Genomic DNA, 17500 nt, shown 5'->3' with positions numbered 1-17500 from the left:
ATAAATTCATTGCTCACTTTTTGGAAAGTTGCTATCTCACTGCAGAGAATAATGTAAAGTTATCTAAATCAGGATGAAAATGTACGAAATGTGCAGCCATTGATCTTAAATGTTGTTAGTCTGTTAATTAACCCATTGACTCCTGGGGGTTCCCTATTGATGAGTAAAATACTAAGTTTGGCCTGTTCAGGGATGAAAGGGATAGTATAGTACATCAATAATACCAGTATTACCGTATCAGTAATTGAGCCAGTATTTAATAACTAATGTGTCCCAATAAAATTTAATGTTGATTCCAACATTGTTAAGTAATAATATACATTGATTTAGGATGATGGAACATTACACACCATTGTGTGTTCATTAAATTTATTTTTTACGTCATTCTTGGTGTATGGCAACTTACCGGTATAGTAACTGCAAAAAACGTGCAGAAGAAATTGAAGAAAAGGTATACCTGAATATTATCGCCCTTTTGTGTGTCAAAAAATTTAATTGACCTGTTTTTTGTTTATTTTTGCTGCTATTCCTTGCACACAGTCACTGTGCATGTCCCATAAAACTTGAATGTGCAGACAAAGGTAAAATAATTCACCATACAAAGTTTAAAGAATTGTTATATTTGTATTATTTATTAAATGGGATTCCAAGAGCAGAAAGATGCAAATAGTGACACACACACACCCATGCAAGGCAGCCACACAAGGGATGAAAATTTTAAAATATACATTATTTACAAATATAATGTATAATTACTTATCATGTAAATCATCATGAACAAAATTATATTTTACAATAATTACTTGTCATGTAAATTTTACTATACAGTTTGTAAATATCTTTAAAATTTCAATTACTACAGTTTCCCTCAAATTTAAAGTAAGAAATTTATCAAATCGAAAAGTGCAGTGCGAAGTTGTGGTAAGCAGGCATTTTTATTTGTAAATATTACTACACTAACTAAACATTTTTTATGTAATTAAGTATAATTTTTAATAGCTGGAACTAATATTTATTGCAATAAAAGCAAGAGTCTTATTTGCAGTACATTGCATTTAAGAATGCATTGCATCTGGATAATTTGACCCAGAGTTGAATCATCGCATCTCAAAGTGCCAAGTTTCGACGGAAATTAGGTTTAATTTCACAGGGCATTTTCGTGCGCCCTGCCACTTTTGAAGGAAAACTTTCAAAGCAGTTCGATTCTTCACAAATATGTGCTTTCCATACTAATGGCGATCGCTGGACCAAGACATATTTGCTGAGATTTTACCGAAAGTGACGTGAACACTGACGCCATTGTCTGATTTGGGGTAAGAAAATTTCAGTTGCGCGTCAAATATACACGGTTGTAGTTCACATTTCAAGAGTAGAAAAGACAAAATAATGTCCAGAAGGTATGAAAATCACACATTAACAATACAGAGACTTTTGATGTCTTAGTCCAGAGAAAATAACACTTGATGGTGGAAAAAACAAGCACTGTTTCGTCGACAAAGAAAAGCACTTTGGTAAACGAAGAAGTCGAAACGTCGGGGTTCAGTATTCGCTGTGCCACTTTTACCGGGAATATCTCTAGTCAAACCTTATCTTTGGCTCACAAAATATCACCTGTTGACGGCTTTTCGTGGACCAACGTCGGAGACAAAAGTCCTGTACTCTTAATGACAGAGTTCGGTTTAAACAGAAAAAGCTATAAACCGATTGACATTTTGTAAAATGACTCTTTCGTCCGGATAGAATGTATTCGCTTCAAAGAGAGAACAAACGAAATTCTTCTGTCATGTTTTTCTGTTACTTACCTTAACTCCATTCATTGATAAATTTTAAGTTGTGACATCCTTTGAACGGATTACCAGCTCATTTACCACTGACGCGTCATAAGCAAATCCCGTCAACCTGGCAAATTTGTTTTGCATTCACTTCAAGCGCGGGTATCCACGTGAAAAAACCACAGCGGAAAATTTTAATGCCGGTTCCAGTTACTTTAATACGTAACATAATTCAATATTGTGATTTGCACATTCAATCATGACCATACCCGTTGCAAATAAGGCAAAAATGTTCCAACATCGCGCAATCCTTTGACTAGTCTGAGCACAATGCATCATTTTAAACCAGCCGATCTAAGCATGTTTCGTTTCATCCGAGATAAAGGACTTTCCCAAGTAGAAGGAATTGCCGAGGTCTTTCTAGCTTTTGTCCATCTTCTTTCGGTATTTGTACCACAAGTGCATAGATAGCATTGAAAGTGAATGCAATAAAAACTACAACTAGCGACAGCGTCGACATCTTTTCTTCCCGCGTTCTAAGACTGTCTCGAAGGTTTTCAACCAATCACAATGCAAATAAAATTGAATTTGCCATTGATGATGCGCATGCGTGACATTAGTCCCCTTTGTTGGTATTGATATGTTCGCTTTGTTCTTTTATTTCGGATACGGTATATAAAAGCAAAACTATGTCAAGAACTTGTGAAATGTCCGTGGCTAGTCTGACGTGGCGTTTCGTCTCGGCCAAGAGACTCTTTAGAGACCTTTAGAATTCAAAGGCAAACTCATTGAGCATCGCGCCCAAAGTCCCGTTCGCAAATTCTAGATGTTGACAGTCTGGCCCTTTATCGCAGAAGGATTCCCAACCTTGTAATCACGAATTAAATTTATACAAAAGCAAAACTATTCTCAAGTACTTGTGAGATGTTCGTGGCTAGTCTGACGCGGCGTTTTGTCTCGGCCAAGAGACTCTTCAGACCAGCCAAAAAAGAGAAGCGTGATAAGCAATCAGAAAACTTAAAATAAAAACTTAAATCAAGCGAGGAAGCCCAAAAGGTAGGTAAAGGCACGGCAAACGATTCGCTTTTGTTGTAACAACAACGACAACAACAATGCTGTATTGACTCTAAACACTAAAAGACATATTTACATAGCAAGTGACAAAAGTACAGTAGCTTAAACAATAGATATGCTTAAATTTGAGCCAGGAGGAATAAAAGAACCTTGCCGTTTTCGATTGAATGATGTTGAACGATGTTGGCTGCTGGGGTGGGCAAACGGTCTCAACGCCTCATCAACATTTGACTCAACAAGCTTGACTATAAATCGCAGGCTGCAGCCGCGGTTGTTACTATGGGTACGGACATGGATACGTCATGGGGAGACCGATCAGTGCGCAGGCGCACACCTAAAAACGTTGAAAGAGGGGGGTAAACGGCTTCAACTTTATTCAACATTCGCGAAAACAAAAGAAATGTTGAATGGTTGTTGAGGCAAAGTTTAAAGAGGGTCATGAAGGGGTAAAGTGGGAGCTGGGATTGACCTGAATTTTTCGGTGGGAAAATGAGAATTGATCACTGGGAACTGGGATTTTGTCACTGGGAGTACGACATGAAGAGTCCTTGGCCTGGTGCGAATGGGAATTGCATTATCAAAGGGTATCAGGTATTAGTTGTGCTCAAAATTCCTGGTATCAAATATTTCATGCGCTCCTTTTGCGTTCCTGGCCACTACCATGTGAGAGTGAGGACTTTCCTGATGCTAACATACTTGTTTTTGAACCTCACAGCTCCCTACATACAACATCCTTACCTCTAATACGGCTTCAATAGCACGGATCGACCTTCCCTAAAGCCAATGCAGTCAGTGAAATCACTCGAAAAGACTAGGACTCTGAGATGAGGTATTGGGCAAGGCGCCACGGGAAATGTGATAGGTATAGGAAATGAAATGTCCTTGAACGCACCCTACCGATTTGCAAGACCTTCAACCTAACGATAGTGTTGTGGGTCTAGTGAAGAGGGCGAAGACTCCGAGGAGGACACTGGTGAGGATACTTAAGTTGATGAATGTAATAATGATGCTGATGGCAGTGACTCTGAATGTGACATAGAGAAACGGGAGCCTGCACCATTCAGAATGCTCTCATGTGCCAGGTGATAGCAAGCCTTTTTTTAACGGCCCTTGGTTAACCAATGCCATACAGCTACAAATGTATTTATTGCTTGCGTTCTCCAGTAATCTCATTTTTCGTTTTCAGATTTATCATAAACTGCATCATACAACATAATTATGGATGCTCCAAGATTATATTTTCCCTATCATAACTCCGATTATGATTTTAGAAGCAGGAACTGGGATTTCTAAAAACGATTTGCCACTGGGACTTGGATTTTGTCGAAATTTGGACTGGTCAAACCTACGTTTACATTAATTCTCTGAGGGTAAGACAAACATTGAGATTAATGCCAAATCAATCATTTAAGTTGAGGAAGCTAAATCAATATGCGTGGTAATTGACCAATACCTCTCATGGTCTTATCTTGTACGTAGGTGAACTTAGCAAGAAGATATGTTCAGCTAAAGGCGCTCTTAAATGTATAAGACCATACATCTCAGAGCGCACTGCCCTCCAAATCCATCAAGCGTTGATCTTACCCCCCTTTGATTATTGTATCTCTGCTTGGGAGACTGCAACTTAAAGTGGTTTGATACTTATAAACTTCAAAAACTTCAAAATAGGGCTGCCAGTGCGATTACCAGTTCCAATTACGACACAAGCGCCAGTTTCCTTTTAAATCTGTTAAATTGGGACGATCTAATTACACGTCGGCAAAAGCCTAAAGCCATTTTAATGTTTAAAACAATTAATGGACTCACCAACAGCGTACCTCCAGAATTTATTCACTCCCCGCAGCGCACAATAAAACACAAGAGACTCGAGGCTAAACGTGAGTTGCCTAATATGCACAAATTATGGCAAGCATACTTTTTGTTACAGCGGAGCACTGTTATGGAATACTGAGTTTGCCCATCAGTTCCCGAAAATCAGATTCCCCAGTATATTTTGAAAGGGAAATTGACCAAAGATATAGTAGCTGCCGGGCAGGCTCCCACTCCCCACTCCTAAACTATGTATGTATGTATGTATTTGTATGAAAGGGTAGTTGATAATGTAAATTGGCCACCGTACAGAGATTCTAAAAGCTGACGTTTCGAGCGTTAGCCCTTCGTCAGAGCGAATCGAGGGATTATGGGTTACGTGTAGTTTTTATGGTAGAGTAGGAGCTGCGCTATTGGTGGTAACATGGCAACGTGAAAAATAGGAATATATCAGTTAAATGAAAAGCGTTCGTTAATACCGTGAGGATTAAGGGTGCCGATTTGAAAGATGAATGTTTGTTCCAGATTCTTGCGGCTTTCCGTCGTACCTAGATGTAGGGAAAGGCCGCAGATAGCCATGTGTTTTTTGGAGTGGTTAGGCAGATTAAAATGGCGAGCGACTGGCCTGGATGCATCCTTGTCATTCTTCTCAACATCGCGAAGCTGTTCGCGGAATCGGTCACCTAGTCGTCTACCTGTCTCACCAATGTATAATTTATTGCATAACGTGCAGGTTATGCAATAAATGACATTTGCGGAGGTACATGTGAAACGATCGGTGATCTTAACAGATCGCTTAGGTCCCGATATCTTGCTAGTGTTAACAATGAAAAGACAAGTTTTGCATCGTGAGCGCGCGCATTTGAAAGTGCCGGGTTGCTCGTTAGTTTTGAGCGCGCTTCTAACTAAAAAGCTGCCTATGTTTTTGTCGCGTTTGAATGAAATAAGTGGAGGTTGCGAAAAGATTCTACCAGTCTCGGGATCATTTAGGAGTAATTAAAAATTACTAAGAATGATGCTGTTGACTGCGTGATTATGAGGATGGAAAGTGAGGGTGAATGGAATTCTGTCATTCTTATCTTTTTGTGACGTTTGTAGTGATGACTGTCGATCAAATTGTTGGACGCGATGATGGCCCGCTTTGACCACAGAGACAGGATAGCCACGTTTTTCGAAGAACTGGCACATCTCCTCTGATTTGCTGGAAAAATCGGAGTCATCACTACATAGACGTCGAAGTCTAAGAAATTGAGAATAAGGGATGGAGTTCTTGACTTGTGATGGATGTGACGATGAATACAACAAATAACTGTGTGAATCAGTAGGTTTGTAGTGCACGCTAGTACATAGCACGTTGCCTCTAATAGAAACTTTGATATCTAGAAAAGCCAATGAAGTTTCCGAAATTTCCCAGGTATATTTAAGAGCCGGATGAAAAGAGTTGACGGAGGTTATAAATTGATCGAGTTCTTCTCTGCTGGATGAAATAGCGCCGATGCAGTCGTCGATGTAACGGCCGTAGAGTTCAGGTTTGGGGCCGTTGTACTGATTAAAAAATTAATGGTGTAGCGATGGGCACAAGGATGGGACCTAGCTATGCCAATCTTTTTGTAGGATATGTTGAACACCATTTCTCCTAAATGCTCTGCAGGAATTTTTTTTTTCTCTCCTCATTTCTCTGCAGGATTTTTTTCCTCAAACAAGTGTCCTGTTTACATTTACAGAATGTATTTACATTTACATTGTCGTTATTGCAGTAATAGTTCTAACATGGAGCTGCAAAGCCTTAAAATGTTGTAAGCTATACAAAATCATTCTTGTATAGACACATGTTTTCGGAAGGTCATTCTTTAGAATCATTTAATATTACCTAAATAACAATATTCTCATATTATAAAGTGATGCTCCACAGGTAGATTTGAAAATGTTTAGATTGTTATTTAGGCCAATCAATGTGTTATTTTAATAGGCTAACCAGAGTGGCTCACTGGCTTGCAGATTATCCGGAATGGTTGCAGTTTTGCTGGGATTTTGTAAAGCCCCCTAGGAATGATGAAATAGCTTTGCAACATTTTTTTTTCTTGCTTGCAGCAGTGCAAGAATTTTTTTTCTATTTCATTTGTGCTGCATCCAATTTTTTTCTTCCAACAAGCGCTTGCAGGAAATTTTTTTTTCAAAATCACTCACCCTCCACCCCCCCCCCCCCCCCCCTCAAGAGTTAAATGGTGGACCCCTTAGGTCAGAACATGTCTTACAACAGCAGGAACAATAACGTACTGAAGGAACGTGACTCGCCGAGCCCGCAATAAGTGAGCGGTACAACGATATTGTAAACAGAAAGTGCACCATTTCCCCTGGCACAGCGGCAATACTTCAGTGTAGGCGATAACCGAGAACTAATTAAATTCGGGGATATTTTAAAACAAATTAGCAAGTCTCGAAGAATGGTAGAGTACCTGAAATGTACAACCGATAAATGTTGTAAACGAATTTTTTTACAGCGGCTTGAAAAGACAAGTAAAGAGTAATGCTCTTTACAAATTATGATATTGGAAATGCGAGGGAGTGATATTTTTACCTGTCCAACCATGGCACGTGAATATTGTCCTTCGTTTGATGTCATAATGTGAGCTGGCCAGCTTACTTTTGTCAGTGTCATCAAGCTCTTCTCTGTCGTTGGGGTTTCTGTTTTCTCTTGTATAAAGATAAAATTTCGTGCCTATTTCCTCCGGACTTTGGGGAAGTTTCATCAGTACGTCTTCAAATGGTGGTAAGTGGTTGAAACAACCGTACTTCCCATAACAGACTTGAGGAAATCCTTTACATTTGGGAACAGGAAGAGAAAGTTCATAACTTAGTTGAAGTCAAATCGAATCGAACTTGAACTTGCCAGATGTTAAAAATCTCTTTTTCGCCCCAAACAGAACAACTTATGGCAAATAGGAAAAGTGTCCGGCCACGATATCAACGTTTTTCACACATGTTCAGACAAAGTATCCAAAAGACTTAAGGTGGGCAGACACGAGGGGTCATGTTGCAGGGACAAGGTGCAGCGACATGTTGGCGTGTAGTACACACTGAGGCGACATGCATTAGGGTCGTGTAGCGGAGACATGTAGCAGGGACAAAATCGCAACATTTGCACATACATGTTATATAGTTTACAGTGAGTATCAGTTTACACGAGGGGCATGTTGCTGCAACATATCCCTGAAACATGCACCCGCAACATTTTCATGTGTGTGCAAATGTTGTGATTTTGTCCCTGCTACATGTCCCTGCTACACCACCCTAATGCATGTCATCTCAGTGTGTACTACAGTCAACTCTTTCATAACGGACACCTCTGTAAGACGGACACCTGGTGCTGGTCCCGGCCGTTTCTTAGTCATTTTACTATAACCAAACTCTTTATAAGGCGGACACCTCAATAAGACGGACAACGGACACTTTGAAATCGTCAACGGACACCTGCGAGGTGCTGAATGTGACCGCAAAGTTCGATTTAGGAAAGAAAAATTCTTGTACGTGACTTGTCGCCGGAATACATACAGTACAAGTTAAAATTAAATCAGTCATTGTCCCATTCAAAAAATAACTCGGAGGTGACAACCGAATTGTATTGTAATCTAAAACAGGTAGGTTTCGTTCAAGTAGATAACTTAAAACAAACTTTTAAACAGACGCGTATTCACTGTACACAGGTTCAGCATTATTATTACTGGGTTGCCAGTATGGCATACCCAGTCGGGGTCTTCGTTTAGTTTGTTTGTTTTCTTTGTTTTTTTTTTTTTTTTTCCGTGTCGGTAAAAGTCTTGCCTGTCACTCCCCTGTTAAGTGGTGTATTTGTGCATAGAGCCTTCTGCGCGTATTTTCTTAGGATCGAGAGGGTAGTGGGAAATGTGTAGGTTTCTCTGGTGGACATAGTAGAACGATTAACTTAACCGGCAATGGCGTCGAAAGTGATGTAACGCGAATGGCGTTTTAGTGGATCTTTCAACAAAATATACCCTTAAAATTAACATTCGAATTCCTCTTTGGAGTAGCTTGCGAACGCAGACGTAACGACTGCCGGAAATACGTCTGCGTTCGCAACTTGACCCGCCACAATGTCGCCAAAACATTTCACAGTGTAACAGCGCTTTATTTCCATTCAAATTTCAGAAGCTCCAAAGATAGGCTTAGCCACATAATTCCCGAAAATTTGTCTAAAATTCTTTCCGGAATCTCCCAAGCAAAAGCTCTAAAAAACATACCCTGCAACGGTCAAAATCGTTGCGAGACACAAAGCGTTGCAAGAGCTGTTGCCGAAAGTATTTTCGTGCAACTTGTCTCGGAACGATTTTGGCCGTTGCAGTGTATGTTACACTGTGAAGTATTTCGTACAACTTGTCCCGCCACAATGTAGCCAAAACATTGCGAGACAAGTTGCACGAAACATTTCACAGTGTTTTAAACAGCGCCTTTCATCCTGAAGGTTTTTCTGAATGAACGTTCCTACGAAAAATGCACAATAATTCATCAAACGCTTGAAGTAAATTTCCCTTTTCAAACACCGTTTATTTTATTGTAAAACGAAAGTTCCGCCTAGCCAACTATTTCCGATATGTCAAGGAAATACCATGGGAATTCAGAATCTCGAGAGCAAAGTTGAAAACTGGCTCGCAGATTTGAATTCATAACTACTGCCGTTCCCTGGTCAGCAGGCATAATTTCATTGAGATTAGAGATTTTCCATGGTAAAATTTAGTTAAAGAAAGGGTTTTTTTTTCTCTAATCAGCTTCTAGCCTGCAAACACAGACGTATTTCCGAAGTCCGGAAATACGGAGTCGAGTGTTGTTTGCGTCGTTGATGTAGGTATTAACAAGGAAAAGGAATATATAAATATATTCCATGGCGATTTGTGTCATGTTCCCTTCAAATATAACAATAAAAGGGAAAGACGTGTTACTCACCAATTCCAAAAGAAAAGAAAGTGCCAAGAATAGCTAACATCAGCACATATGCCGTCTTCATTGTGTGTTTATCACGCACCCTGGAAAAGTTTTTTCGCCAAAAAACAAAATAACAGGAACTCCAGTTTAAATTTATTCACAGGAACAAACAACAAAGTCCTTTCTTTCCTTCCTTTTTCTTCGGTTTATTTCTTTTGGTCTCTCGAGACAGGAGACTCTGTTTCATTTTTTTCTGATTTTGCCCTGCGATAAATTTAACAAATCGAAATTGGTTCAGCGTTGTCTTTTTATCGACAACGACATTCGTCATCACAGTGGTCAAAATGTTGTGGACTCACGAGGCAGCCGAGTGAGTCCGCAACAAATTTTGACCACTGTGAAGACGAATATCGTTGTCAGTAAGAGTACAGACAACGCTGAATTAATTTCGATTGGTTTTTTACCACAATATTCAAGGCCAAAGAAATTGTTTATTTCAGAGCGTGACAAAAATCATGACACAAAGAAAGAGCAAGCGTTGTCTATAACTTTGACGCAACTTTGACGCATTGACGTTGTCTATAAGTTGACGCAAGCATGACGCGAGCAGCGTTGTCTAGACTCTTGTCGACAAGGGCAAATTAGCCGATCAGATTGCGAAATTACGGCTTATACTTCGTGTGTCTTCTACACGAAGTAAAAGCCGAAATTGGCAGCATTTGTGGTAAAAAGGTATTGAGAAGAGTTCAACAATCTTTGGCTTCTATTCATTTAATATCGACCTCGAAGGTTTTTTAAAAGGAAAATGAACGTTAAAAATTCGACTAACTCATGTCATCATTGTCAGATGGGAAGAAAATAGACATATTTTTTACACAGAAAGAGGTGTGCGAGAATTACAAGAATGAAAATGATCAGTTTCTAAATAGACGAAAACTTACCACCTCGCCAGCTTGACTTGGTTAACTTCCCGTTGGCTCCGGTGACCTTTCCTTTTTAAAGAGCCACACGGAGGCGTAACTGATATTGAGATATCAAACTGTCTATCACTGTCCATCAGTAGTTCGAATATAAGAAAAGAAGGCGGGGAGCCAAAGTAAAAAGTAGAACTTATTTTCTAAGGCATGTTCCGCTTTACTAGGTTGGTGATAGTAAATGAAAAATAAACAGGCCGAATAATTCATGGTCAATTCGCTGGACTCAGTGCTTTTTTAACAAATTATTGAGCAGGGTTTGGAACGTTACCGACCATATCAAGCCCCCCATATCAAGCCCCCCATATCAGGCCCCCCATGTCAAGCCCCCTACCATATCAAGCCCGCCATATCAGGCCCCCCATATCAAGCCCCCTACAATATCAAGCCCCCCAAATCTGTTGGTTTGAAACGTGATGGTTTCTGCTTTACTTTTTACATTATAGCCTGCGAAAGCATCCGTTTCTCCTTCGCTCTTCGCCACTGGAGTCCCCAGCGGCGAAGAGCGAAGGAGAAACGGATGCTTTCGCAGGCTATTTACATTATCGCTAGTACGTGTTTCGGTATTTCTTTAATGATTATCACCTTCATAGATAACGTTTAGTCACCGCTGTAATGGTTGCGAATTCCTTCCGCTAACACCCACATAGGAAATGCGTAAGGTTTTCTCGGTTGTCGCAGGCACGTTTTGCTAATCATAAGTTTTAGTGTTTTCCACAGTAGTTCAGTACTAGTGTAGACTTCGTACGGTAAACTTCTTCATCCATCCATCGGGATTTTAGTTCTATCTACACTCGTGCTCATCGTCAGTTCTATATATTGCTTTTAGGACTAGCATTGGTGCGTGTGCAAACCAAAGTAAGTTTTAGTCTTTTCCAGTATTTAGTTTCGATTTAAGTTTAAGTTTTGCTCATCTGATTCTATTAATATATTTGCCTTGGTATCTAGTTTTCAATCAGTTTTTTACTTGTTAGTACTCAGCAGGGATTTATTGATCAATCTACACTGATGTGATCATTGTCAAGTTTCTATCATCGTATCCTATAGATTGTTAATCAGCACGTTTGATCTTATTTCTTGTTGTATTTCATTTATGTGCTATTTGAAATTATTAACGTTTACCTTAGCCTTCTATCTACCTTCTGTTACCTTTATATTGGTAGTTAGCTAAAATCAGTTTCTGTTTTGCTTTTATCGCCTTCCAGTTCGAACCGACTTGCATCGTCCTTACGACGTTGTGATCTACCTCTCAACTCCGCGACCTTTGGTCCGTCGTTTTAAATCTATTCTCGTCGTGTCAAGTTGCAAGGCTGTACCACTAGGAACTTTGAGCATTTATGTTCAATAAACCTTTACTCTATTGCCTTTAATTCGTCGTGTTCGTCCTTAACGCTGCGCACCGTGTTATTACGTAATTTGCTTGGTTCATGTTCTCCTCGTTCCACCGAGTAAATTTACAATATCAGGCCCCCCATATCAAGCCCCCTACCATATCAAGCCCCCACGACACACCATCTGAGGCCCCAACCTACCATATCAAGCCCCTAATATTCTATCATAAACTGACGACTTCGTGACACACCATATCAGGCCCCGACCAACCATATCAAGCCCCTGATATTCTATCGTCAATACGACTTCATGACACACCATATCAGGCCCCGGCCAACCACGTCAAGCCCCTGATATTCGATCGTCAATATGACTTCGTGACACACCATATCAGATCCTGACGTACGATATCAAGCCCCTGTAATTAGATCGTCAACTTAAAGCTCTGACACATCATAGCAAATCCCTGTTATGAGATCCTTATTTATAAGGCCATGACAGACCATATCAGGCCCCGACCTACGAACCCCCAGTATGGATGAGATTGTCAACAACAAGCCATGACCCACCATATAAGGCCCTTTAGCTAATTTACAATATAATATCTCAAAAATCCGTGTTGGCTGAGTTCTTCAGCGAAAGTTTATTTATTTATTTTCTTTGTATTCTGTCCATTCATAGCAACATGGCTTCTTTACGTTAAGTGCCCGGCGGCTTGGAGCACTTGACAGAGGTGTAAATAGTTACAACCGGCTGCGGGAATGAATCGAAAGCCAAATTTTTCTGCGCAGGAAAATGTGGTAAGAACTGAACAACGAACTGAATGCAGTTACGTGAAATCCGTAGCGTGACTTAATGACAGCCTCAGAGAGTCGATTTTGCAAACTTAAATTTCGTTTACCAATACTTTTGTGCCTCGGTTGCACACCACCACAAGACAAATGGACCGCCACGTTGTTTCTCTGATTGCGCAACACGTCATTTAAAGCAGTGGTTGGCACGTTAACTAGCTAGGCTCCTAGACTGTACCACGATACTTAAAGTAACCGGCGTTTGCGCTACCCGTGGTTAATTTGGAACAATTGATAGGGGCTTTTATCAATGACATTGGTTAAGACTTGATAATTCGAGCAATCGGGGCAACGAATAGAATGATATTTTTAGCTAACCTATTATGCTTTTTGCCTTTCAGTGGGAGAGTTGAAAGATGGTTTTCGGTAGGTTCCAATTCTCCACACTGGTGAAATCTTACACACATGCGTATCTTTAAAGCGAGGATTTTGCAAATAACCATAATGACCTTTGTGAGCTTAAATTACTAATCTGTTTTCTACAGTGTTTGGTGTTTCCCATTTCGATTTCGCAAGAACCACTTTTCTAGGCGTGCACCAGTCATGCAAGATTGTATCTTAGCCGCTCTTAGGTGTTGCGTTAAAAAAAAAGGAAAAATTAGTAACCGCGGAAGTCAACTTTAATTAGCATTTCTTTTGCACTCTCCATTCCTGGGACAATCCACATTGCAAAGGGATTAAGGGGTTCATTTCATCAGTTATGGATGTAATTTTTTTACGACTCAAGTTATCTGAAAGGCATTGGTGTCATTCGCGGTGAATGACGAATGTATAAAAAGCTGGAAGCACAATGGGGAACGTTCGATTGAAGTGTGATCACAGAATAATCACTAGTTCGTGATACGTTCAAGCTCAATAAACATGCCTTTATATACCATTTCGCAAAGCAGTCACCGGCTGCTACAAGTAATATAATGCAGATTCTATGGTGTGTACTAAATTAGTAAATGTACTGGATAAAATCGATTTCACCATTCCAGCTGATCGTTCGCTGCCGATATAAACATGATGTCAGGCTACAATAGTACATTCACTAGTCTCAGGAAGGGTTAGGGACAAGGGTTAATTTCTCATCCCGACAACCTTTTTTATGATGACCGTTAAGTTTTGCTTATCCGTTAGGGCTAACTATGCCTCCATTACATTGGTAGTCGACATTATTTATTGGAACACTGATTGTATGAGAACGTCTGAATAATACAACGACACTTCGCAAAACTGAAACCTCTTGTAGTTGTCAAGTTGTCACCAACTCCATATTATTAGCTGTAGCCAATAAATTTGAAGAAAAGTTCACATTGGTTTGTAGAGTGAATATGTTTGTATTGGAGGCAAAAAGTTAACTGGTACTCTTGCTTTCTTTTCTTAGCTGTTAAATCTGTCCATATTATCAAATTACATGCCGTTATTTGGATGTCGGAGATAGCACGTCCGCGATCAAAGTTTTCTTTACAAAATTCAACGCCACAAGATCTAAATGATTTTAATCAACTGTAAACTGCACCACCTGCCGAAATAAATCTTTATCTCAGATAAAGGACAACTGCCCCTCTCTCTCCTTGCATCGCATCCTTCAGATAATGCAAACGTTCTTTTTTTTCATGTGGCCCATTGGATGCCGGTGACTTATTCACAGAGCCAAACGTTATACACAGAGGATTTGGATCGCTGTGGGTCTCACAAGCAGAAACATGAGCCAAAACATTGTGTCGTTGGACAAAGGACAACGCGCATGTTTGTCGTGATTTTCCGTGCCATATTGGCTGCAAATTTTGTGCGCCAAAATCGAAAGTGATTGATATCACGAAATCTATCGATTTTCGCTACATCTTGCATAATTTTGATTGTGAAATTCAGCGGTATTACAGCTAAATTTCACAATCGATCTTACGCAACTTGAAGTGTAATCGATGGATTTCATCAAATCCTTCACACAAACCTGAAACTTAAAATTTCCGCATAAAATTATTTAGTCATCTTTATGTTTTACAGATTCACGGGAAATTTAACTACTCTTTCTCCAACATTCACTGCATTTGACAAAGAAACAAGTTTCTGTCGTCATCTACGTCTCTGTCTTCCTTGGCATGTCATGTTGCCCCTTTGGCGATCCCAGAATCCTTTTCGTAGGTCTCTCATCACCAAAATCGATCAAGTGACCCTCACTTGCACGCCCGAATTTGGGTGCCCCTGTTTTATGATAAATTTAGTATTATCTGCAAGAAGCACCTTTGCAGTCTCAACAAACGCAACCAATTAGGATCACAGATAGTGTTCAATAACTTTACATAATCCAACGCAGTAATAAACACCGTAGCAACCCTACATTTACATAACACGGCCAGCATTTAAATTTACTGGTCAGTCGTTGTAAATTTCCTGACGAATGTGGTCATTGGCCCATACGATTAGTCAATCATGAAGTTCTGAACTTAAGTTGAGCGCCTTTTGAAAATCCGTCCACTACAACAGTAAACAGACTACAAGTACGCAAAATAAAATCTTATGTCCCAGTGAGTTGCTAAGCAAGATAAAGACTAGGACCTCTGTCTTTATGACTCAGAAATAACGCATGATGGATGACGAATTGCTTGCAGCGTTTGCCTTGTGGTCACCAAAATCGGAACAATAAAGTATTGCGTAATTACCTCCTGTCGTTCTCTAAATCGGTATTAGTATTAAATGTGCAGTCGTCTGTACTTTAATTCTCATCGGTAACAATGCGAAAGGTTAAAAAGTTACATTTTGTGTGTATTGTTTCCACAAAATGCAATTTCCTCTAGCGAAATTTAATAATATGTATCTTGTCACATTTAACATCTTCAGACGTGACAACCGTTAACTACGGAGCAGAGGTCACGTCGAGCGAAGTTGCGAGGCGATATCTGATATGATGATAAAAAATAAAACACAGCCGCTTTGGGATTAAGAATTAATTTTCATTTTGTTGATCATCGAACTGTTCGTGACTTTTACTGACCGTACGGAGGCCAAAAAGTGTTAAATATGACCGAGAAATCCTGCTGTTTGCTGGGGCCTGATATAGTTGGTCGGGGCTTGATATGGTAGGTCGGGGCTAGATATGGGGGTGGGGGGGGGGGGGTTAAATATGGTTGGTAACGTTCCAGCCTTATATGAAATTATCGCCGTCAAACCCTCCTATTATTATTTCAGTTATGTCAAGGCTAGAGTATCATTGAAACATCGCAGTGGATGGACCTTTTATACATACCCGAAGAAGAAGCCATGCTGATTGCCAAACAACTCGGTGTGACAACCTTTAAAGGAACCGAAGGCTGATTTTCTGAGTGGAAGCAACGACACAACATTATGGAATCCGATATTGCCATAGGCATCTGAGCTCGCGTTACGCGCGAGACGTGACTGTCAAGTCGTCACGTCAGCGAAAACACTGTTTTAGACAATTTTTTGGGTTCACGATAAAGGAGCAAAGAAGCGAAAAGTTATCAATGAATGGACGAAATAAAGTAAGTTACCTTACTCTTTTTTTCTGTTTTGTCTTTTCGAGCTTTTTTTTAACTGTTTTGGGACGTTGTTGTTTGAGAGGCTGTCGTAATCTTCCTAAGACGAAGTCAAGGCTGGACACAGCGATTCACGGAAAAATGTACTCGAAAGCATTTTTTCTCTGAAAAGCGAGCTCGCGCTGTTTTTCCTTCCAACGAAAAGAGCATAGTTTGTGTTCTTCCCTATCTGAACAGCTTGCTGAAAGCATTATTCATTCGGCTCGAATAAGAAAGATTTCCTTCACATTTCCAGACCGGACAGTTGTCCGCCGATGCTTTAATGACTTGTCTTTTCGACTACAGGACTGAAATTAGGGATCTTGCCCGCGTGCAACTGCTACTTACCCACCTGTACACACTCGATTCCGGTCATTGAAACTACAGCACTTTCCCCACATTCCCCGTTAGTCCACGTATATTTTCACGAACAGGATTCGACTGTGTAATCTTATACCTAGTTTTCTTTTGGCTCATATTTGAATTTCCAAAAATTGTAACGGCAAATCATTTAACTCCCTGAAGGGGTCGGGCCGTGCCCGACGAAACATTGGTTAATCCAAAAAATATATATCCTCACAGCCGTACAACCAGCCTCGCATTATTATTTTGTTTTAAATCTACAAATTTTTTCCTGGTTAGATCTCCCAAGATCCGGCGCTTCCACTTTGTCCAGCTGGCCCTTGCATCAAAATTTGTCTAACATTATTTAGCATTTTGCATAACTTTGATCTAGATTTGAGCACTCCAAGTATTTTAAATGGTAAATTTTAGAATTCAACAGCATTCTGATGATTTACTTTTGTGATTGAGAGCAGGATTTCTGTAACTGAATTATGAAATGAGTGCCTCTGAACTGACTCGAAAGAGTCTGGACCTAGCTTGTCAGCGGTTAACTTTCAGAAGCCGTTCACGCGCTTGCTCAAACAAGATGGCACCATAAAGGAAAAGGGTGTTAGAATGAGGAACCAATAAAGTACAGCAGGAGTTCCTGAGTACAGTAACTCATATCAATGGTGTTCAGGACCATTACAAACTCTAAAATCTATTACAAAAAAGCACTGAGTGTTAATTAAACCTCTAGTAATGTATAATTTGAAGTATTTCTGAAAACAATTTTAAGAACCTTTTAAGATCACTTTCAGGCTGATTTCTCACTGAGCCGCCCTTAAATAAGAACACGATCAGCGTGAAACCTGACATCAGTGTTCTTGTATGCGGGTGTTTACTGC

General features: G+C 40.0%; 1 protein-coding gene and 1 long non-coding RNA gene across 3 annotated transcripts in view; one reads left to right on the top strand and one right to left on the bottom strand.

Annotated features, from left to right (window-relative positions):
- LOC138000597 (pancreatic lipase-related protein 2-like) overlaps nt 1-10662 on the bottom strand; it is a 24340-nt gene extending 13678 nt beyond the window's left edge. Inside the window, exons 1-3 of the mRNA XM_068847129.1 lie at nt 10532-10662; nt 9612-9691; nt 7234-7473 (exon numbers count right to left, since the gene is read on the bottom strand). Of these exons, the coding sequence (XP_068703230.1) occupies nt 7234-7473; nt 9612-9691; nt 10532-10647 (436 nt within the window). The 5' untranslated portion in view covers nt 10648-10662. The remainder of the gene's footprint in view (nt 1-7233; nt 7474-9611; nt 9692-10531) is intronic.
- Nucleotides 10663-11279: 617 nt separating this feature from the next.
- The window catches only part of LOC138000596 (uncharacterized), a 17083-nt gene continuing 10862 nt past the window's right edge, over nt 11280-17500 (top strand). Inside the window, exons 1-4 of one of the 2 annotated variants that reach the window (XR_011123167.1) lie at nt 11280-11422; nt 12578-12696; nt 13089-13113; nt 15922-16235. This is a non-coding gene — a long non-coding RNA (uncharacterized lncRNA). The remainder of the gene's footprint in view (nt 11423-12577; nt 12697-13088; nt 13114-15921; nt 16236-17500) is intronic. The other variant, XR_011123168.1, reaches the window with a different exon arrangement.

This window comes from Montipora foliosa, chromosome 4 (genome assembly GCF_036669935.1).
Source record: "Montipora foliosa isolate CH-2021 chromosome 4, ASM3666993v2, whole genome shotgun sequence".
NCBI lineage: Eukaryota > Metazoa > Cnidaria > Anthozoa > Scleractinia > Acroporidae > Montipora > Montipora foliosa.
This window is presented reverse-complemented; position numbering and strand designations above follow the sequence as displayed.